Below are 24,713 nucleotides of genomic sequence, written 5' to 3' on the forward strand. Positions count from 1 at the left end.
TGAGGCATGAGAATCACTTGAACCCTGGAGGCGGAGGTTGCAGTGATCCAAAATTACGCCACTGCACTCCAGCCTAGGTGACAGAGTGAGACTCTGTCTCAAAAAAATAAATAAAAATTAAATATGTTTACTAGTAAATTACACATTGGCTTGCATTTGTGGCTCATATTATGTTTCTGTTGAACAGTGGGCTCATCCTTTCAGATGTGTCAACAAGGTACGCAAGTTTAGGTCTATGATGGGGGAAGGAGATCTGGGAGGGAGAAACATCTCCTGACTCTTGGTTATAGTATTCACCTACTGCTCAGAGCTGCCTGAGGTTATGAGAATCTTTATGGATTACAAGAAGCAGTTCTAGAAGTACTCTGAACACAAACAGCTTAAATAAGAGTTGTGGAGGAGCCCAGGGGTCTCAGAAGCACTTCATGGTACATAAAGGTTTGTGGCTTAGAAAACGGAATCTTGTTATGACTCATCTGCCTTATGATTCATTCAGCTGTAAACTTGTGTGTGTGTTGATTTATGTCCTTTGAGCCTTCTTAGTTGGACTGATGTTTTGTGAGCAACTGCTATGTGCTACGTGTTTTCTCTGTGTTAGCTCACGTAAATCCATAACAGCATTATTATGAAGTAGTTGTTAGATGAATAAGCTGAGTTACAGAAAGATTGTTGGTTGCCTAAGGCCACAAACCCAAAGTGGCAGATAGGAACCCAGAACCCAAATCTGAAGTCATGGCATGGTACCACTTCCTCAGTGTACGCTTAACTACAGAAATTAATCCTTCCTGATAATATTTGCTCTGGCCAAATAAAATGGACGATTAGAAACTTATATAGTGTAGTTATGTTAATTCCTGAAAATTAGAAGAAAATAAAAGGTTTACCTTTAGTAAGCAGAAACAGAAAGTATAATAGCTTAATGAGTTGGAATAAGATGGAATTTGGCTCCACATCTTACAGCTGTGCAAATATGGCACATTTTACAAATTCTCTGCCTCAGGTTTTTATCTGTATATTGAAGACAAAAATAATGTGTAGTTCCCAGGATCGCGATGAGGATCAACCAGCACAGGTAATACGCAAAGCTCTTGTACCTGGTACTTCATTAATGTCAATAAGGCACCAGCCAGTGTGTACCTCACCTATACTATTATTGCTAGATATGAAAACAACATTTATGAATCCCTTTGTTAGTTGTGGCTTTAAAGCCACATTTTAAAAAACACATTTTAATTTTAGCCTTCTAAATATACACCTAGAGTAAGTTTTGTAATAGCATTTTCATGTTACGGTATTCCTTTTAGACTCCATTATAGTCTTTTTGTATTAATGTTTAAAGTTAATGCAGAAAATGAAAATAAATCATCATATATAGACTAAAATATAGTGCTTTTGATGCTCTTCCCTTGGACTGCTAAGTTCAATTTAAATTTTTTTGCTGAAGAAAATTTGCCTAATTTACTAACATGTTTTAGCTTGTTATTATCAAGATGTATACTATAAAATACTTTTTAGAGTCTCTAAATTTAAAAAGCTTAAATAATTTTGACATTGAAATGCTACTGGCTAAGTCCTTTTTAAAAATCCATCAGCTACTATATAGATGAGCAGATTTTGAAAGTTTAACCTTTTGATTTTTTTTCAACATAATCAGTTAGCTTTAATTTAGTAAAAGTGAAAAAAATAAGGTAGCATCATTGTTTTTTGAAACTCTGTAGGACTAAAGGTTAAATTTCTATCCTGTTTAAAATCTATGGGCATTCATTCTTTAAAAAATTAACAACAAAACTTTTAAGTAAAAATAAAATCTGTAATGGTCCTTGGATAAATCTAAAGTTCAGGGTATTGTTATTGAAAATCAGAAATTTGTGATAGAACTTAGTGAACAGAATTTTGTAAAAATAAGAAAAATGCATCCTACGTGTTTGGTAGAAATCAATCATGTAGCTTCTGCTGGGCTTTATCACCTTGCTGGTGACAGTACCTTCTCTATTACAATTGAGCTGTAAAGATAAGCTGGCTATTGTCAATGCCTCTGTTCCTTTACCAGGAAAGTGTACCTCAGGCCTCTTCATCTGAATTCCATTCTCTTGAATGCTTAGAAATCCATCTTTTCAGGAATTCCAATTACGCTTTTCAGTGCTGAGGCAATGGATGGCCACGGCTTTGTTTTATTAATCAGTGCACGTATTTGTCCATTCATTCATTTGTGCTTCTGTCCTCCCATTTTAAAAGTAGTCTTTTCCAGGCCAGCATTGACTCGCCACTTTCCATTCTTGGCTCTCTTTTTATCTTCAAGTTTCTCATTATTTATTTGATTCGATTTGTATATGCTTTCGTTTTCATGCCATGAACTCCTTTGCACATCTATGCATTAGACTTAAAGCGATCTGTAGTCATGTTGAAGGTATCCTTTAAGATGTTTATCTCTAAGTTTCCTCCAGGCAGGGAATTGCAAAGACTACAGATTTAACTCACAGGCCTGACACTTTTACAGTGTGAAAATTGATGCCTTGACTTTGCCCTACATTTCTAATCTTAGAAGTTTAGATGGCCAAATGTGGAGGATGGAACTATATAACATTTTGATTTCTTATAGTGCATTATGGTGTTTTGTGTATGGGAAGTATTTATTTTTATTTTTTAAAAACAACTTCAGGCCGGGCATGGTTGCTCACACCTGTAATCCCAGCAAGTTGGGAGGCCGACGCAGGAGAATTGTTTGAGCCCAAGAATTCAAAACCAGTCTTTGCAACATGGCAAAACTCCACCTCTACAAAAATTAGTTGGGCATGGTGTCATGCACCTGTAGTCTTAGCTACCTGGGGACTGAGGTGGGAGGATCACTTGAGCCTGGGAAGTCAAAAGTGCAGTGAACTCTAATCATGCCACTATACTCCAGCCTGTGTGAAAGGGTGAGACCTTGTCTCAAAAAAGAAAAAAAAAACTTCATAAAGATATAATTTGCATACCATACAGACAACTCATTTAAACTATGCAGTTCAATGGAACTTTAGTATATTCACAGATATGTGCAACAATCACCACAAAAAAATTTAAAGCATTTTCATCACCTTAAAAATAAACATCACATCCTTTAGCTATCATTCCCAGTATACCCCACAACCCCTAATCCTGAAAAACCACTAATTATTTTCTGTCTCTATTAATTTGCCTACTCTGGGCTTTTCATACAAATGAAATTGTGTAATACATGGCCTTTGGTGATTGACTTCTTTTACTCAGATGCAGTTTTCGAGGTTCATCCATCTGAAAGCATGCATCAATACTTCATTTCCCTTTAGGGCCAAATAATATTTTATTGTATGGATAGACCACATTTTGCTTATCCAAATATTAGTTGATTGGTACATTTTCACTATTATGAATAATGTTATAAACCAGCGGTCCCCAACCTTTTTGGCACCAGAGACCAGTTTTATGGAAGACAATTTTTCCATGAAAAAATTGGTGGTGAGGGAAGGGTTTCGGAATGAAACTGTTCCACCTCAGATCATCAGGCATTAGTTAGATTCTCATAAGGAGCAGGCAACCTAGATCCCTCACAGGCACAGTTCACAATAGGCCTCACTCTCCTATGAGAATCTAATGCCAGCACTGATCTGATAGGAGGCAGAGCTCACCCAGGTCTCACCTCCTGCCATGCAGATGGGTTCCTAACCAGCCACAAATGACCTTTACTAGTCTGCAGCCCAGGGATTGGGGACCCCTATTATAAACATTCATGTACAAATTTTCGTGTAGATACATGTTTTTCCCTCTCTTGAAGAATTACTGAGTCATGTGGTAACTGTATGTTTCACCATCTGAGGGACTACCAAAATAACTGCACCCCTTGACACTCCCACCATCGATATATGAGGAATACAGTTTCTCCATGTCCCTCACGCACACTTGCTATTATCTCACTTTTTGAGTCTAGCCATCCTAGAGAGCTGACCTTAGATTTCACTGTGGTTTTGATTTCGATTTCTCTGATGACTCATAAGTCAAGAATCTCTCAAATGCTTTTTGACCATTCATATATTTTCTTTCAAGAAATGTCTATTCAGTTTCTTTGCCTATTTTTAAACTAGGTTATTTGTCTTTTTGTTATTTAATTGTAAGAGTTGTTCATATATTCTGCATATAAGCCCCTTATCAGATAAATGATTTTTGTAAATATATTCTCCCATTCTGTGAGTTTTCTTTCAATTTTCATGACAGTGTACATTGAAGCAGGAGTTTTTAATTTTGAATATTTGTTCCTTTTCTGGCTTGTAATGGGGTTATTTTAAAAGATTATTTATCTGTTAAGTATGGTATCAGTTTTTCCAATTGGTTGGGTTATTGGAGTGACAAGTAATTTGGTTCTATACCCTTGGGAATAATAAAGTGCTATATGAGATTTCCTCAGTGATAAAAGGAACTTTCTTAGTATTCAAACCTATTCTGTTTATCTAGGAGTTTGTAGTTGTTATTACGGTTAGTGTTAATTATTTTAAAGGTCAAATTTACTTTAGGGTAAACTGAAACCATCTTTTTTTCCTCACATCCCAGCCATTCAGGCAGATTCACCAAAGAAAATGATGTGTGGGAAGCGCAATTCTTAAAGCTTTTCAGGCTGTCCTGTTCAGTTCCTTTCATTTCACATCTTGGAATTTTGTAGAGGATGAAGTGAACAAGTATATATTCAAACTGATAAAACGTTTAACTTTGCTGCCATCTAGAGGCAGGTGTTTCATAACGCAATCTTCAATAAACCCAAATGCTGCTTCCAAAGATGTGGAATAAAAAGGAAAAGGTGTATGGTTTTTTTGTATATAATTCTTATGTGCCTTCCATAGGATTGTACATTTCCTAGTGGGTGCTCAGCATGCATTGTGAGATTAAAAGGTATTTGTCTGCTACTAAGTGAATCTGAATTCTGCTAGAAGCTGCCAATGGGTTTATTTTCCTCTTGACTGAAGTTGGCTGCATATAAAATGCTGAGGATATAGAATAATATGAATAAGATGAAGGTACCAGGATCTTATTTTTTAGAACATGATTAAGAATTTAAAAGCAGAGTTTAGTGGGAAATATCGATTTACCAAAATCTCTGTCAAAATACGTCCGTAAGAGTTTTGGTTAGGATGACCCGCATGTGGTTCAGTGAATCTGCAAGCATGAAGTGGCCCTTCACATGAGGGAGTGTCTCACAGGTAGTTCCATGGATCGCACCCAGCATCTTCTCCAGATGTCTAATCTTTTGAAATAGAATACACATTGACATTCCTTATCCAAAATGCTTAGGACTAGAAGTGTTTCTGATTTTTTTCATATTTTGGGATATTTGCATAGACATAATGAGATACCTTGGGAATTGGACCCAAGTCTAAACATGAAAGTTATTATGTTTCCTGTACACCTCATACACGTAGCCTGAAGATAATTTTATTTTATACAATATTCTTAATAATTTTGTGCATGAAGCACAGTTTGTGTATATTGAACCACCAGAAAGCAAAAGTATCAGGTGCAGAATTTTTCACTTGTGGTATCATGAGAGTGCTCTAAAAATTTTGCATTTTGGAGTGTTTTGGATTTCATGTTTTCAGATTAGTATTAGTACTTTAGGACTGGAGCATCAAGCCATGACATAGCAATTTGAGTGTATTGGAAACTTATATGGCTGAAGAATCATAATTGACCATTTGTTAGAATTTTTAGCAATGTTCTAGGTGTGGTTCTGAATGGTTTACTTCGTGCTTCTGAAAACATCAATGTGCTTTGTCTTTTTTCCATGTTCTAGAAACCAAGAATGTTAGAAAAGTTGGATCTCAGGGGATTCATTGTTTTATAGAAAGATTTATCACAGATATTCTTAAAATCTTCTTTACAAGTTTAATTAACTTTTATACTGATGATGATTTTAAAGTAGCACCTGCTTTATATAGCATCCAGTTTGTAATGAGACAGTTTAATTGTGGATTAATTATAATTGGTAAAACATGAAACAATACTTCCTTAGCAACTTCATAGTCTGTTAGTTGGATGTTCAGAAGACTACTGTTTTATATATTTCAAAAATATTTTCTCTCTGAAAAGCTCTAAATCTAAATATGCAAACCTTTATTAAAGGCATTTTTGATCCAATTTAAGCTGCAGTTTTGTTTGTGCCATATTATATGCATTCAGGTAGACTATGTATTTTATTGGATAATTTGACAACTATAGCATCATTTTAAGATAATCTTGAATATTTAGGTTTGATAATAAGTATTAGTTGATGTAAAACTGATAGTGTAAAATAATTATAAAAGGACAAATGCTACATTTTGGTACAATATCAGGACTGTTTGAACAAGAGAAGAAAAGTCCTTAAATATATAACAACAAAAATGGTTTGAAAATGTTTTCTGAAATGAACATGACTTTGTATGAACTTGACTTGTTTGTAGGAAGAAAAGCATGAGGTCATTGTTTTCCGATAGAACCAGTGTTTATCTGTTGGAAATCATAGCACATGTAACCAGTTGATGCTTAGCTGAATCCTCCCTACCTACCCAGACAGAGGAGGTGGCTGCATGTTATTTACGTGAGAAAATGGTTTCAAATTGTGTTTCTTCCTTAATTTAAAATAATAAGTTACAGATACATTATGAGTGACTTTTCAAAAATGTTTTCTAACTTTATTGCAGGAAGAGGTTGTGGGAAAGATTAGGTTAGTAGACAAGTCTGTGAAATAAAATCCCTGTGAATGGAACGAAAATGCTTAAATTTTTTTTCCAATATAACGTTTCATGCAACCTGTGTCCTGTAATTCCATGGAGAGCCTGTCTTAATTTATGGATAAAAACTTAAATACACATATGAATTTGAGATTAGAAGGTTAAGATCATAGAAATTATGACTTTGTGGAGATTTTACTTTCTCTGAAATGAAAAACCTGTGTTATCTAGTTCAATGATTTTGCTCACCACTTCCCTGTTTCATGTTCTTCCCATTCCTTTGCTAAAATGTTGTCTGTTCAATACTCAAATCAGTACTGCCACCTTGTGATACTTTTTCTTAGTTTCATCTGGCCAAATTCTCATTCCTTCCCTTGGGTACTTCTTATCTGTGATTTACTGGTTTGGTCTTCCTTACATCACACATCTTTTATCCCCTTGTTTTGATTAGAAGTTCTTCCAGGGTGGGATCTATGCTATTACACTTTAGTCATTATCTTAGTGGTCTCTTCTGGATATTTCTTCAATGCATTTGAATAGCGGAATAGTTAACAGGACAAATGTCCTTGATCAGCCTCAAAGTTAAATTACTGTCTACCAAAAAGGAAATAAAAATCCTTTTGTGGTTTCTGTTTTATAATCGTAAATCTATTGCCTGCCTTGCCAAAGCCATTGAAAATGTATTAGTTTGAGGAATTATAATGAAATATAATTTTCTCCCTATTTTATATCATTAAATGATCATTAAAACACATTTTCATGGTTTCTTTATCTCTTTATCTTTGCAGCTTTTGTCATTTCTTCAGGGCTTATTTACTTTTTACCATGAGGGATATGAACTTGCCCAGGAATTTGCACCGTATAAGCAACAGCTGCAGTTCAACTTGCAGAATGTAAGAGTATACCTGTTCTTACTGTCTCTCAGCAAATCTGCAAATCTGATTTCAAAGGGCAACTAAGTTATAATCAAGTTAAACCTTGGAATCTTTCAAATACTTGCCTAAGTACAGTAAAATTCAAGAATTGAGAAAAACCACTTTATAAATATATTAACAATTTTTTTTCTAGCTGCTAGTGGAAAATACACCCCACAAAACCCTAACGTTAGTTAGAAAAATTTATACTAGCAAATTTTATAAAAATAAATATTACCCAGTTGGAGACACCTGAAAGTTTATTAACTTTTGCCTTCATCCAGTGTTCTTGTTAATTTACTGGGTGATGCAGGATGAGTAAGTTTGGAGAGCTAATTTGCAGTATGGTGGCTATAGGTAATAATACTGTATTGAATACTTGAAATTTATTAAGAGTTTAGGTCTTAAATGTTCTCAGCATACACAGATGGTAACTGTGGTGATTGATATATTAATTAACTGGATTTTGGTAATTTCATAATGTATATATGTATTAAAACATCACATTGTACATGTTAACTATACAATTTTTATATGTCAATTATACCTCAAGAAAACTAGAAAAGAAAATACTGGAAATAAGAAAATAAGACCTTAGAGAAGTCTTTTTTTTTAGATGGAGTTTCGCTCGTCACCCAGGCTGGAGTGCAATGGCATGATCTTGGCTCACCGCAACCTCTGCCTTCTGGGTTCAAGCGATTCTCCTGCCTCAGCTTCCCAAATAGCTGGGATTACAGGCACGCACCACTACACCTGGCTAATTTTGTATTTTTAGTAGAGATGGGGTTTCACCATGTTGGTCAGGCTGGTCTCGAACCCGACCTCAGGTGATCCACCCGCCGTGGCCTCCCAAGTGCTGGGATTACAGGTGTGACCCACCGTGCCTAGCCTGAGAAGTCTCATTTTTAAGAGAACAAAATTTCTTTATTTGTGAAATGAAGGATTGTACTTTAATAACAAAGATCTCATCTTTCTCTGAAATTCAATATCAAATATGTGCTGTTTATTATTTTCAAATAACAGGTTTGAATGTGGTTTTGAGGCATTCAAAATAACTGCTTTAAAACATGAGTGAGAGATCCTTTTGTAGTTCGTGGGCATGGGGTTTGGATGTTCACGCACATGTGTGAAATGTGCCACCCACTGAACCTTGTTACAATCTCAGCACATTACCCGTCTAACCTGAAAAAAAAAAATAAGAAAAAATAAATACAAAATAAAAAATTTTTTAAAAGTGAGAATTATTTCCATACAGGCCATCTATTTCTATCAGAATTTATTTTGTAAAGTTGTCGTTGTCTAATGAATCCTTTTAGTCTTTGATTGCATAGTTATACCAATTCTGATGTTCAAATGCTGAGCAACACTTGCATTGAAAATAAAAACACACCCAAAAGTTGAGCCAACCCATTTCACATTATCAAACCTGACAAATAATGATGTCCTAATTGTTGACGTTTTACTATAACTGAAACCCTGACTGCCAAGTACTATATAGCCCAAATCATTTGGAAAACCTTCACTTAATTTTCTACACAGTGTATGTTTTTCTGCTTATCTGGTTCTTGCCGTTGTGGAAATGTCCAGTAAATAAAACTACAGAGTTAGAATGTCCCATAAAAAATATGTGAGGGGATTTATTCCCTTGTGTTTTGAGTTTTAGCTTTTATTTAACTTAGATTTTCTAGCAGAATCAATTTCACCTTTAATTCATTCTATTGTTTTTCCATATGGAATGTATTTAGGCTTTTACAGTTACTATTAAAAGCGAAAATTATAAAAGCTGAGGTATTTTTGTGATTTACTTCCACATTAAATAAAATTACATTAAGATTCCTAGGATTCAGGAACAGGAGAGAAGTAAGGAATTGGAGAAAAAAAAATTAGACCCTTATGTTTGAAAGACAAAAATAGTGAAAGTGACAAGAAAATTTTCCTAATTTTGAGATTTTTTTTTTAAATGAGGCATGAACTCCTTAGATTTAGATGGTGGTGATTATTGTATCTTCAGAAGCATATTTTTGAGGTAATGCAAAAGAGGTATTCATAGAGAAAAGCCTGATTCTTCCTATAGCTTAAATAAACTTGATTTAAAGTGAGTAATCTATTTCTTGCAACAGAAGAAGTTAGAACTTGGAAACTTATTGATTTTTATGAGTTAATTTATACACTCATCTCTTAATAATACCTGTGCTAGTAAACCAAGCTACATGATGTTTCCTCTAAAATAGCCTTTGGAACTGTGGTAACAAACTTCTTTTCTTGACTTGTTCAAATGCCACATATATCAAAAGTATATGAACTTATTTTGTTTTTTTCCATCAAAATAAACTAAGTCCCTATGTATCTGTTTTTTACCTTAGGTATTTACGGAATTCAAATTTTATGTAGTGCATCCTATATTTTTTAATTGCCGTAGTTTACCCCCTAAGTAATAATGTTAGAGTGTGAAAATAGGAAGAAAGTCACACACACACACACACACATACACACACACACACAGAGAGAGAGAGAGAGAGAGAGAGATTCAAAGAGAAACATGCAGAAGGTCATTCAGAGAAGTTTTCACTAAATCAGTTCAAAATCAGACCTTGGGACCCAACATCACAGAGATATAGATGTGGTGAATACTGCCAAAAGAATCAAGGTCACCTTTGTGCGATTTGCAGTTTTGAAACATTTTTCTGGGCCAGTCAGGTGGCTCACACCTGTAATCCCAGAACTTTGGGAGGTGAACAAATTGCTTGAGCCCAGGAATTTGAGACCAGCCTGGGAAACATAGTGAGACCCCATCTCTACAAAAAATTAGCCGGGTGTGGTGGTGTGTGCCTGTAGTCCCAGCTGCTTGTGGGGACTGAGGCAGGAGGATCACTTGACCCTAGGAGGTCCAGGCTGCAGTGAGCCATGATCACACCTAGGTGACAGAGTGATACTCTGTCTCAAAAATAAATAAATAAAAACAAAACAAAATATTAGTCTGGATGTTCCTGAAACTTGGTAGAAAACAATGACTGAAATTATTGTTTCTATTTACTTAAGACAAGGAATAATTTTGAAAGTACTCGACAAGAGGTAGAGCGGTTGATGCAAAGGATGAAATCTGCCAACCAGGACTACAGACCACCCAGCCAGTGGACGATGGAAGGCTATCTGTATGTCCAGGAGAAAAGTAAGTCACAAAGACATAACTTCACGTGTCTTATGACTTAGCTGTCTATTAATATTTCCATGAGATGTGACTTGGTTAGTAGTATTTCCTTCAAGTAGGAGGACTGAAATTTCTTATAGCTTTATATCTACTTTCCCCCCACCACAACCAAAGTGAGGACGTTTTTCCACATTTTGCCATCAGGATGTGTAAGTTGGCTTATTGTTGAACTTGGAACTTACGGTCGTCACTGATACCATAACATGAGTTCAGTTTTAGCATTTAATTGTGATACTTAATCTCAACTTGAAGTTTCACGGAAAATTGCAAACCAAAGCCTTTACTGGTATGAATCATCCTGGTGACTGTGATAATAGTTTTACCCTCTGACAGCATTATTTTGTTTAATTTTGTGCCCTGTCAGTTTTCAGGCATAAAATTGGTAATCACGGTAATGTCAGATTGGTGCTCTTTACTTCCTGAAGTTCAGAAATAAGTACCAAAGCCAATAGAGCACTATTATAATTGCCTCACACTAAGGACATTTTTCTCACAAAAATATTAAAAAGCCATTCAGACTTGTATAACTGGAGTTTTTTGTGCATGTTACTTGTCATTAAGTGGAACTAGTTGGACTATTTTGACTACATTAATGCTTTCAAACCGGATGTGCCCTAAGGCGTCATTCTTGTGCTGTTTTTGGTGAAGAAACAGTTGTGTGAGTTTCCAGCCCATTGTGGACCAATGTGAAAGGCTTTTGATATACTGTATGTGCAGCATGATTAAGTGATGCTCATTTGTTGGAGAGCAGGACACACACAAATTTGATTTGATCCAGCAGACTCTGCAGACATTTATTACTGCATGGACTTGATGATAGAGGAACACTGGATCAAGAGATCTGGGTTTTAGAATGTTTCTCTCTCATAACTATCTACCTTGGCCAGTCTACTGTTTTCATATCTAAACATGATAAAACTAGTGATCTGCCTGGGTACTCCATAATTAGCGCATAATAAGTAGCTTTTACCCTCCCCCCAGTTCATGAAAAATTACCAATCCCTTGGCTTGTCAATAGGGTATATAGATTTAACTTAGGACTCTAAGGAAATTTTTATTTTTTATTTTTTTATTGTTATGTTTTTTACTCAAGCCTGGAAAGGACTCTAAGGAAATTTTTGAATATTTAAATGATTTTGTACAGGTTTGAGAACCTTCATGTGACCGTATGTTGAGAGGAGCTCACATTTTCTACCAATAAAATATTTGTCCAACTGGAAGAATTTGTTGCCAGTGAGGGCAGTAAATGTGAAAGTGGTAGAGGAGGTACCATCCTTGGATTTTTTATTCATTGTGGTCTGATTATGTTTTATTTCTTGAATACTTTTCTAGGTGTTACACACTTGCTGAAATCTTTGTGGGCACACAATATTTTATTCTAAACAGAAAAGATTTAGATTAGCTTGCAATATTATTTTGTACATAATCTTCAAATATATCATATTTGGTCCTGCTTCGTAGTGAGTGCACCCACTGGGTGGAACCATGGTTTGCCTACCTATTGTCAAGCTGTTGGACATTTGGGTCAGTCTATAAGCATAGGCCCTTCAATAATTTGAGGGTTTCATGGATGGACTAAGTGCAGTGTTTCATGCGCTTACCTGATGTTGGTATCTTTTGTTCTAAGATGCTTAACTTCTCTGGGTCATTCTAGACTGATGATAAAGCCCATCGTGGTACTGACGTCTCCTCTGAGTTTTTTTTTTTTTTTTAAATCTCTCCTAATGGCACCCCTCACTCTCCTAGGCTACAGAAGTCAAGGCAATCTGTCCTTAGCACCGGTGCTTCGCTGTAGCCTTGGGACAAATCTGTCTCTTCTGTCTTCTTGATATGCTTTGATTCCATACCTTCTCTCCATCTTCACTGCCTTTGCCCAGGCGAGACCCTTGCAGTGACCTCCTAACTGTTCCCCCTTTGCCTCCAGGCTTGCCCATCATCTAATGCATCTTCTACAGTGCTTCCCTCAGATCCTTCTAAAATGCTTCTTTGGTTGTGTCCTTGTTTTGATGAACCCTTAGCAGTGTCTGAATTGGAGGGTCTCACAGTTCAATTCTCCTTATTAACACTCTCTTTGTTGATATTTTTCCTCCCCCAAGACAATTTCCATCTTGATTTGATCTGTATCTGCCTGCATTATTTTTATAGCTTTATTGGGTCTAATTGGCATAAATTCATTGCACCTGTTTAAAACATACAGTTTGATAAATTTTGCCACATGCATGCACCTGTGAAGCCATCCCCACACTACAACATAATGAACATATTTATCACCTTCAGAAGTTCTCTCTTGCCTCATTATAATCCCTTCCTCCTGTCTTTTCCCACCTATCATCTTCCCCTATTCCCTTTGGCAAGGGATATAAAGAAAAAGGAATATATTTATATGCTTTTGGAATTATTTTATATGAGGAGCAAATATCTAAAGCCCTTTCTAACTTGGGATCTTTGAAAGCGTTTACAATTAAAACAATCTAACCAGTTTACTAAGATGTATCGATTGTGCACTTGCTATCACTGGGTGGATAAGTTCTGTGGGGGACAAAAATGAGATAAATATTTGGCTTCAAGGTTTTTATTCTGTAGTTGAAAGCATAAGACACACACAATTAGCAGCCAGTGATCAATATCAAATAAATGTCAAAGCCATAAATTGAGTGATGAATGGAGATGGATGTGATGGGGTAGGCTTAGCTCATTGTTTGGACACAGAGTTCCACTCTACCTGAACATGTGGTGTTTATGTTATCCACCTCAAGGCATGCATTAAATCACATTCTGCTAGACTTCAGTGTAACCAAAAGAGCCAGGGGTTCCAGAGTCAGAGCTGTATTGGGATTCCATGCCTGTGCTGACCTGTGACTTGTACCAATAGTTTTCTGAGCTCAGTCTTGCTTCATTTATAAAAGAGAGGGATTTAAACCCATGTCATAATGATACTGCAAGAATTAGAGATATCATATGTAAAATGTCTCTATTCTCGGTAGTGTCAATAATAATAATACTATGCTTACTATTGGGTTCTTACTATTCTTTGTAATTTATATTTATCTCATTTAATTCTTAAAATAGCTTGAAAATATCATTTCTCTAAAAAGAACAACTTCAGTCACATGCCCTATTGATGAAACTATTGCCATCTGTAGGTCACAGGCTCAGTTTTCTTAAAATGTTCTTTATAATGTCTGATATAAAAGGTTCTTAGATAAAATATGAGCACTTAGTAGGTATTCGATGAATGTTAGTTTCCCTTCCACACTGCAAATATTCATTTCAGCAACCTTAAATGATTACTGAGTAAAATAGTTAAACATCTTTTATTTTGCAACTTTAGAGCTGTAATCAATTTTTATTTTCCCAGACACCTTTAGGGACTTGAGAATTGCTTGTCTAAGAACATCTGCCCTGGCCTAGTGCCAGTCAACTTTAAAGAAAGCAGCATGTGTTTGCAGCAAACTCGAGGATTAAATGCAGGGGGTCCTGAACTTCAGATGGAGGCGGGGAAGAGGGTCTTTGGTTTAAAATGTCGTCAGAGCATTGCAGCAGCTATATTTTAAAATTATAGCTAATATTGCTTCATATGTTGCTACCTACATAATGAAGTCATTACATATGAGAATTTCTATCCAGTCACTTTCCCCTAATCAGCTCTTAAGTCTTTAGGTATTTTACATCACATGTAACAGAATTATCAAGAAGTATTATTAAGTATTATAGTGTGAAATGGTCCCCAAATGGAATTGAAGTTAATTGTAATAATCTTTTGTGATTATAAAGTATATGGCTGCACCCTGTAATTTTAAAATCTGGAGTGGCTTAAGTATTAAACTCAATACCAAGGGCGAAAAAAATTAAATGGCTCATGAAACACTTTTCTCAAGAGGTACTTTTTTATATTTCAATTTCTTTCTTTTAAACATGGTTCTGAAATGAAGCCAGCAAAAACATGTGCATAGTAGCTGCTAGAAAAATTCAGATGTTAAGCAAGATGGGTCCCTGGATGGAGATGCTATTAATACGTAGAAAACAAGCTCCATTTTCAATCCACTCAGCCCACTATGGTGTTTGGGTGCAGGATACCCGACTTCCCTATGGGAAAACTGAAGGTCTTCCACCTTGGTCATGGAAACATTGAACTACCAATGCATTCTACGCTCTGATAAATTCTCTAAGGAGAATACTGGACAATAACATGGGTGCTATGGGAAAGGATTACCTGGTATTTTTGGGGGAAAAGAAAGTGAACATTACACATATAATGTGTAATATATTCTTCTCATATAAATAGTGGAAATTATTTTCATTTTAAAGAGTAATTTGAATTTGTTTTTTCCAGCTTAGGAGTAAGGGGAAATAACTCTAAGGTCAGTAAAGTCTTAGAACTTAGTAGTCTTAGATGCATGATTCATTCCTTTATTCATTATTCATTTGTGAATATTGACTGACAACTATATGTCTGGCTCTGTTGTGAGGATTAAGAATTCATATTCTAGTCAGCTGAACATCACATGTTCCTGCTCACATATATTCTTAAAATCTTCTGGCAGAGACACACAATAAATGGCCTAAATTAGTAAAACAAATCATATTTCAGACAGTGATAACCGCTAAGAAGAAATGAAATCAAGAAAGAGAGATTAGTATAAGAGCGAGGGTGTTTAGATCTTAGATATCTCTCCAGGAAAGGCCATATTATGAAAGTGACATTTAGGAAAAGGCCTGAAGGGAGGTAACAGTGCAAGTCATAAAGGTATCTAAAGGAAAAGTAGTCCAGGCCTGGGAAACAGCAACTGCAAATGTCCTTGGGTAGGAATGCCTTCATTGTGTTCAAAGACCAGCAAGGCAGGCAGTGTAGCTGGAGCTGAGTGCACAAGGCAGAAAGCAGTGGGATGTGAGATGGGGAAAAGAATGGGAGGCCACTCACTTGGAACCCTGTGGATAATAGGCTCTTAGATTTTTATCGGGAGTAAGATGGGAAGGCACTAGAGGGTTCTGAACAAAGGAGTGAAATGACCTGGCTAAATTTTTAACAATATATTTCTGACAGTTACGAGAGTAAAGAATACAGGTAGAAGTATGGAGACCATTTTAAACAATTCGGACTCTTATTCCTCATTCTTCCTACCTCTGTGGGGTACAAGTATACCACTTTTACAGGTGGGGTAACTGAAGTTCAGATCCAAAGTAACTCACAAGTTTTACAAAGCAGGTGTGAGAGCTGCAAGCAAAGCCACGTTGTCTGATTCTAAGACACTCTACCCTATACCGCTGTCCCTCTGTTCTTTCTCATGCACAGTAAATGTTACAAACTAGCATGGTATAGGAGATACTCAGTTGTGTATCACAGCACTGGAGAATGTGCAAACTTTGATAGAAATCATTTATTAACCAAATCTGAAATTTTTTGGTTTCCTTACATTAGGACCGCTTGGTTTTACATGGATTAAACATTATTGTACATATGATAAGGGAAGTAAAACATTTACAATGAGTGTTTCAGAAATGAAATCCAGTGGGAAAATGGTGAGTTAGTTTTATTTTTTGTTTGTTTTTCAAACTGTTGGTTATTTAAGTAATGGAATTAAAACAAAAAAATCACATTTGTTTCTCTAGTTAACATGTACGCATTTACAAAAAAGTAGAAAGTCAAAGGTTTTCTCTCATTTTTGTGACCTGAATGACTTAAAAAGAGTAGCCAGGGTCTTCCTTTAACTTGGCCATGGCATATTTATAAGCAGTCGAGTTAAATGTAGGGATCCTACGGTAGATTACAGAGGTGTCATCTCACATTTCTGGCAGCAGAGTTATTTGTCTATGCTGTTGGTTGGCTAGCAGCCCAGGAAGGGACTGTCAATGGCTGGAGTAGGCTCAGGGATTCTGTATCTTTCCCCTGAGTGGCCTCTGAGGGAGGCTACATTTGCCCCCTGCATGCCTTGTCCCCTTCTGCACTGCATACTGTTGACCAAAATGCTGGCTAACAAGCTTTCTCAGAAGAAACCAATAGATGCTCATTTACCCCAAAAGTAAATTGGTCACTGAATGTCTCACATGGCTAGTGAACAGTATAGAATACAATGTACTTTGTTTGAGGAAATGCTGCAGAGAGCTTTATTGTCTGTGGCATATAATCTTCTTGTGAATTAAAGTATGAATATGGCAAATGATTGAACTTGTGAATTAATTAGGTCACAATCTAAGTATCCTAAAACTGGGAGTTACACTAAAGATAATTAGTCCAGCCTTATTTTGACAGATTAGGAAATAAAGTTAGTAGAAAGTAAGTGCCTCGCCCAGATAATTAGTGGTATAGATCATGGCAGAGGTAAATGTTGATCTAACTTAGACATATACTCAAATACATCAGTTGAAACTTATTGTACTTGGGCATTCATCAGAGTCTAATAATTCAAACTGAAAGACATAAAATAAAGGAAAACATACCAGAAAAAAAGAAACCTTAGTTGCTACCATCCTGGGAAGTTAAGTGCCATAACACACCTAGTTTCTACTCTAATAGTTACTACTGTATATCCAACTTATGTGACAGTGAGTTAATAATGTAAGTAGACCAAGCCAAAGTTCTATTAATAAATTGATGACATTTGTAGCCAAAGATAGATACATTATGTAAATGTTCCCCTTCAAATAGACTGGCATCTCAGTTACAAGAGAGAATTCCTACGAATGTGGCCTATGTTGGATCTTGTCCAGAGAGTCAGTTTTAGTAGCAGTGTAGCAGTGGGTTACCAGCAAAACAATCACATTGTATTAGGTTGGTGCAAAAGTAATTGCTTTTTTCCCATTACTTTTAATGGGAAAACCATAATTACTTTTACACCAACCTGATATACATGATAGCAATACTATTATATCATGTATATACTGGAACTATATTATTTCAGTAGCTCTCTTGTAAACCTGAGCTAGTTATCATTTAAGGTTCTAATACAAAGACACACATGTGATACTAATCTCTTTGCAATCCAAGGAGTTTTGATTAAGTGCACCAAATATTGTATCCTAACAAGCACTCTGTATATCCAGTTGTGATGTTCAGTGACTGTGTAACTTCATACGTTTTCTAAATCTAAGAATTGAGGGATTGTACGTTATAGTATAATTTAACATTGTAAGTAAATATGTTGAAGGGTACTGGACAGGCATGTTACATAATTCTTTTAAATAAAACATTCATATGCCATTAATTAAATGGTTTTATGTATTATGATCGGACAGCTAATGTTAGGAATAAAAAAAAGACAGGGTATGATTGTGACCTCTATACATTATCTATACTGTTAAACATTTTAATATGGCAACTTAAGCTCACATATTTAATATGTTCCAATTCACTTGTCAGCATGTTAATACTGTGGTACTCTTCTTGTTTCAGAATGGCCTTGTTACTAGCTCACCAGAAATGTTTAAATTAAAATCTTGTATCCGACGAAAGACGGATTCAATCGACAAACGATTCTGCTTTGACATAGAAGTAGTTGAAAGGTTTGAGCTTTTCTTTTCACTTTATTTTTTTCATAAGCTAAACGGTGTCTCCTTCTGTATTTAAATATAAACATGAAACAGCATTCAAGTGTTTTTTAGTCTTAAAAAACAGTATACATGTTTATCTCATTCTTTCCTGTTGTTATTGCATGATGCTTTCGAAAAAGCAAATCAGATCTGTGATGCTAGAAAACAGTAGCATCACTCAAAGCAGAATCTGAAAAATCAATATAAATGACTGTATTAGGAGAAAGTGCATGTAGTGGCCTCGTGGTCCCCATCACCATGAAGGAATCCAATGGCATATTTCATGGCTCCAGGATCAGCCTTTTGGTGGGCTTTTGAAGCTTGGTGGCCTTGCTTCTAAGGAATAAGACGCAGGTGAGAATACCATAAGCTTCTTTCAGCCAACTAAGTTTAATGCCTCCAGGATGCCTCCTGTGTGCAAAGCACTGTTCTGGGTATTCTTAGCCCAAAGTATTGGAAGAGATATAAATGTCGTGAATCTAAGTTCATAATTTAAGTTTACAATAAGAACGGGTATGCTTCTTGCTCTCTGCTCTGTAATCCATGATCTATCTTTCTTCTCCTGCATTACTGCCACAATATTCTGAATACACTAGCTTATCGTGTGTATCCGTGTATACCCTTTGTATGTGATGACTTACTATATATGCTCATAAACTACAGCCTATAGCTATAGGCATACCTCAGAGATATTGCAGGTTAGGTTCCAAACCACCGTAATAAAGCGAATATCATAATAAACTGAGTCACAGAAATTTCTGAGTTTCTCAGTGCATATAAAAGTTATGTTTATGCTACACTGCAGTCCATTAAGTGTGCAATAGCATTATGTGTAAAAAATATACATCCCTTAATTTTAAAATATTTTAAGTAATGTGAACGGTTATCTGAGTCTTTAGTGAGCAGTCATCTTTTTGCTGGTGAAGGATCTTGCCTCGATGTTGGTAGCTGCTAACTGATCAGCATGGTGGTTACTAAAGGATGGGGTGGCTATGGCCATTTTCTTAAAATGAGACAGCAATAAAGTTTGCCACATCAATTGACTCTTCATTTCAACAAAGATTTCTCTGTACCATGCAATGCTGTTTGATAGCATTTTACTCAGTAGGGCGTCTTTCAAAATTGGAGTCAGTCCTCTCAAACCCTGCCCTACTGCACGGTCAGCTAGGTTTATGTGATATTCTAAATCTTCTGTTGTCATTTCAACAATGTTATAGCATCTTCACCAGGAGAAGATTCCATCTCAATAAACCACTTTCTTTGCCCATCCATAAGAAGCAACTAGTCCTTTCAAGTTTTATTATGAGATTGCAGCAATAAAGTCACATCTTCTAGAAGGCTCCACTTCTAATTCTAGCTTTTTTGCTATTTTCGCTACATCTGCAGTAACTTCCTCCACTGAAGTCTTGAACCCCTCCAACTCATCCCTGGGAGTTGGAATCAATTTCTTTCAAACTGCTGTTAATGTGGATATTTTGGCTTCCTCCCATGAGGAATGAGTGTTCTTAATGGCATCTAAAATGATGAATCATTTCTGGAAGGTTTTCAGTGTACTTTACCCAGATCCATCAGAGGAATCACTGCTTATGGCCGTGAAAGCCTAATGAAATGTATTTCTTAAATAATAAGACTCGGAAGTCTAACTTATTCCTTGATCCATGTGCTACAGAATAGATGTTGTGTCAGCAGGCATGAATATATTATTCTCCATTTAAATCTCTATCAGAACTCTTGGGTGACTAATTGCATTGTCAATGGGCAGTAATATTTAGAAATAAACCTCTTTAAGCAGTAGGTCTCAACAGTGGCTTGAAATATTCAGTAACCCTTTCTGTAAACAGATGTGCTGTCATTCAGCCTTTATTGTTCCCTTTGTAGAGCACAGGTAGAGTAGATTTAGCATAATTTTTAAGAACCCTAGGATTTGCAGAATGATACATGAGCATTGACTCTGACTTTAAGTCACCAGTTACATTAACCTCTAACAAGAGTCAGCCTATTCTTTGAAGCTTTGAGGCCAGATAGTGACTTCTTTCTATCTGTGAAAGTCCTAAATGAGGGCATCTTCCAAGAGAAGGCTATTTCATCTACATTGAAAATCTGTTGTTTACTGTAACCACCTTCATCCATGATTGTAGCTAGATCTACTGTGTAACTTGCTGCAGCTCCTACATCAGCACTTACTGCTTCATCTTATACTTTTATATTATGCAAATGGATTCTTTCCTCAAACATCATGAACCAGCTTCTGCTAGGTTCATCCTTTTTTTCTGCAGCTTACTCACCTCTCTCAGCCTTCATAAAATTGAAGACAGTTAGGGCCTTGCTGTGGATAAGGCATTGGCTTAAGAGAATGTTATGGCTGGTTTGATCTTGTATCCACACCACTAAAACTTTCCCCATATCAGTAGTAAGGTTGTTTTGATTCCTAGCATTTGTGTACTCACTAGAATGGCACTTTTAATTTCCTTTAAGAATTTTTCCTTTGCATTCACAGCTTGGCTAACTGATTGGCACAAGAGACCTAGTTTTTAGGCCATCTTGGGTTTCAATGTGTCATTCTCACTAAGTTTGGTAATTTATAGCTTTTGATTTAACATGAGAGACAGTGAATCTTCCTTTCACTTGAACACTTAGAGGTCATTGTGAGATTATTGATTGGACTAATTTTAATATTATTATATCTCAGGGAATAGGGAGACTAAGGAGAGGGAGAGAGATGAGGAAATGGCCAGTCAGTGGAGCAGTGGTACACACAACTTTTATTGACTGTTTGCCATCTTATGTGGACATGGTTAATGGCACCCCAAAACAATGACAATAGTAATATCAAAGATCACTATTCATACATCACATAATGGATATAATAACAATGAAAAATTCCAAATATTGCAAGAATCACCAAAATGTGCTACAGAGACACGATGTGAGCAAATGCTGTTGGAAAAATGGTGCTGATAGACATGCACAGCACAGGGTTGACACAAACAAACCATCAATTTGTTAAAAATGCAGTTATCTGCGAAGCTCAATCAAGCAAAGAGAAATACATCAAGGTATGCCTGTATCTAGTAGGGCAATGACCCTATTCCTAGGCTGCTTTAAACTATATTGACTCTTTTGCCCTGTGTTCTTATGATTTTTAAGATCTACTTAGTAAGTTTCCCCTTGTTTCTCAAAATACCTTTTGGGATTTTGACTGAAGTTGCAGTACAGTTTTCAATGGGTGTGGAATTAACCTCTTTTTAAATATTTTACATATCTTTTTTCAAATTTACTTTTGGGTACCTTCTTTTTATTGTTATTTCGAATAGGATTCTTTTTTATGAGTTGAATTTTGTTTTCCTAAATGGTTAAGACTACTGCATAGAGACGCTGTTAGTTTATTTATATATCAATCTCTTATCTGACCTACTTGCTGAACTCTTTATTAGTTTTAATAGTTTTGTGTAGAGACTTCTGGATTTTCTATATAGACAAATACCAACATGTTAGTGCTTTCTCTTAACATATTCCAGTTATATAACCGTGGAGCACTTTATTAAACTCTGTACTTAGGTTTTTTCATCTGTAAATTAAGGATAATAAGTCCCCACCTCAGAGGATTGTTTTCAGGATTAAATGAGAGAATTAAGGAAACATAACACAGTGCCTGTCACATAGTAAATATCCAACAAATACCGATTTTCAGTATTTTATTGTTGGTATTACTACACTGGCTTAAATTCTCCAACATCAGATTATCTTGATATATATTCAAGATTCTCATGATCTGTGTTCTTGTTTGCAGAAGAGATGTAGGTTATTATTTGTCATTCCAGGTTTTTAATTGTAAAATATTTATAATAAAATTTTCATCTCAATGTTCCTCTTCACAGATCCCTCAATTTTCTGTTTAACTAAGTTAATTCCTTTGTTTCTAATATTTTATACCTTTTCCTCCATATGCTAGTTTTCTCCCTTCCTCCCCTTGGTCTTTGTTTCTTTCTTGAAGTATATCCTCAAGTAACTATTTCAGAATGACTGCATGGGAGAGAATTATATTTAAATGAATTCATTTCAATATTGTCATCATGGTATAGAGAGATGCTTTGGTTTTAGTGTCTTTTTACATATTACCTAGTTATGGTATGAGGCTTTCTACATTGTTACATATTAATTGTAATTGTTTTTAGTGACTAGACTGCACCACATCAGGGTCAAGTTCTCATATTGTGGAATTCATAGATGGCTTTGAAGAATGTAACTTTTTCATCCTTTTTGATCATTTCAAGGGAAATAGTTTGAAACTAGTCTCCTTCAAACTGTCCTGTACCAAAAACACTTAATGATTTTATCACCTGCGATCATTAGAATTAAAAACATTTTTTGCATGCCCAGTGATTTTTCTGAAAGTATTATACTTCGATCTTTTTCTTTTTTAAAAAAATTCCTATGTTTTTCTCCTCTGTCTTCATTTCTCTTTTCTCCCAACTTTTTTCCTTCAAATTTTATCTTTTTAGTTAACTGAGAATTTAAAAAGTAGTAAATGTGTAAATATATAAAATATTTGTTTTTAATAGGCATGGGATCATCACGTTACAGGCCTTCTCAGAAGCTAATAGGAAACTCTGGCTTGAAGCCATGGATGGGAAGGAACCGGTAAGACTATGACACATTCTATAATTTAGGTTTTATTGTCCTAATAATTATAATGTATGGAAATTCTTTTCATAGTATACAATGTTTTGCCTGTAGTATAATTGAAAATATTAAAAAAGGAAATTGGGGGAGTAGAGACTTTTATGGTTTCCTAGTCTCACTCATGGCACATAACTCTACCTTTCTGACTTACTTTATAAGAGGACTTTTGGGACTAATTTAAAACCCTAAAATTACTTCTTAAAAAATTACTTACACTCATCACCTTGGCTCCACCCATTAGGTTATCTTATTCAGTTAATAATGATCACATGCCCAGTCTTTGCAAGGCCTGTGCTAGGCATGTGATTAGAGTGATGAACAAGGTTCAGGGTAAGAAATGATTCTCTAATCAAGACCATTTTAAAAAATTATAACTTAATAAAACTGCCTGTGGCTTGACATTTTCACTTCCATACATATCCCCATTTTTAATAGTTATTTTGAAATTGTATGATAGTCTACTTACAAAAAATAGGAAGGCTTACGTAAAAATGAGGCCGAATCATTCATCACTGTCTGTTTTCTTAAAGAACACTATTACTAGATCAGTAGAGGGTGAACACACAGAGGAAATAAGAGTCGCCATCCTGTTACTTGAGAACCATTCTTTAGATGGCAAAGAACCTGTACAGCAATAGTGCCAAACAAAGTGTGGTCCTCAGACTTTGAGACCCTCCCTCAAACTGTGTTACCAGTCCACAGTAAGATCAGTACAGAAATCATGATTCAGCCTTTAGAAAATCATGTAGCCACTTGGGTTATTTTAAGCCTATTAAATTTAATTTAAAAATTGGAACTCTGCATTGATTTTTTTGTTATTTTCTATTTCAATTTTATTATATTTTACACAAATGTTAATAATAGATTTAAAAGAAAATTCACTCTTTACCAGAAATAGTTGAGAAGCCCTGACTTAGAGCAAATTTAGGGAATAGTTTGTTAGCCCAACAATGTACAAGTTAGGATTGTGTATATTGAGAACATGCTAAGCAGGAAATTGGAAGAAGGAGCGATTCCGGAAATCCATTATGAGATACTTCCTGAGAAAGGCACATTATGCGTCATACTGGGGCAGAGAATAAGATGCTTAAATGAGATGGAGGTAGAACCTTGTCCAGGGCAGCACAGCCACGGATGGAAAAGGAGTGGGAAGTGAGGGTGGCTGAACCACAGGAAGGAAGTTGGTTGATGATACACAGATGGTGCTGTGGACACAGCAGTTGTAGGACCTTGAAATCAAGACACCCTTTCCATGTATTAGTGTACAGATATCACCTTGCTAATCTTTTGTGCTGGGTCATTAACTGGAAGTATCTAATGGACATCCTTTGTTTTTTAGATTTATACTCTGCCTGCCATTATAAGCAAGAAAGAAGAAAGTAAGTCATTTTAATAGTTATTTAAAATTTTATCGTGTAGTCACTTTTAGCACAAAAGCATTATGTGATTGTAAGTATTCTGGGGAAATAGTGTAACACCATTGATCTCATGGTACAGCAACTTTGACATTTTTATTTAAGATGTTTCTCATGTTAAAACCACAAACTTCTGATGTTACAGTAACAAAAGTTAATTTTTATTTCTTTGGTGTTTACTTATTTACATGCCTTTGTTTATCTCTGATAGAGGTTTGAGAAAGTTGATATTTAGCTCGATTATTTATGTAAA

The 24,713-nt window shown here is 35.6% G+C and overlaps 1 protein-coding gene and 1 non-coding gene across 3 annotated transcripts in view; both read left to right on the forward strand.

Annotated features, from left to right (window-relative positions):
- The window catches only part of ARHGAP42 (Rho GTPase activating protein 42), a 315,580-nt gene that overhangs the window by 244,060 nt on the left and 46,807 nt on the right, over positions 1-24,713 (forward strand). For both annotated transcript variants that reach the window (XM_054438876.2, XM_063671373.1), the window contains exons 7-12: positions 7,502-7,606; positions 10,667-10,796; positions 16,255-16,355; positions 18,226-18,335; positions 22,925-23,003; positions 24,385-24,424. In XM_054438876.2, the coding sequence (XP_054294851.1) occupies positions 7,502-7,606; positions 10,667-10,796; positions 16,255-16,355; positions 18,226-18,335; positions 22,925-23,003; positions 24,385-24,424 (565 nt within the window). The remainder of the gene's footprint in view (positions 1-7,501; positions 7,607-10,666; positions 10,797-16,254; positions 16,356-18,225; positions 18,336-22,924; positions 23,004-24,384; positions 24,425-24,713) is intronic.
- On the forward strand, positions 8,706-8,810 carry LOC129009183 (small nucleolar RNA U13). Its single transcript, XR_008492714.1, has one exon. It is a non-coding gene; the product is annotated as a small nucleolar RNA U13 (small nucleolar RNA).

Source organism: Pongo pygmaeus, chromosome 9 (assembly GCF_028885625.2).
Source record: "Pongo pygmaeus isolate AG05252 chromosome 9, NHGRI_mPonPyg2-v2.0_pri, whole genome shotgun sequence".
NCBI classification, from domain to species: Eukaryota; Metazoa; Chordata; class Mammalia; order Primates; family Hominidae; genus Pongo; species Pongo pygmaeus.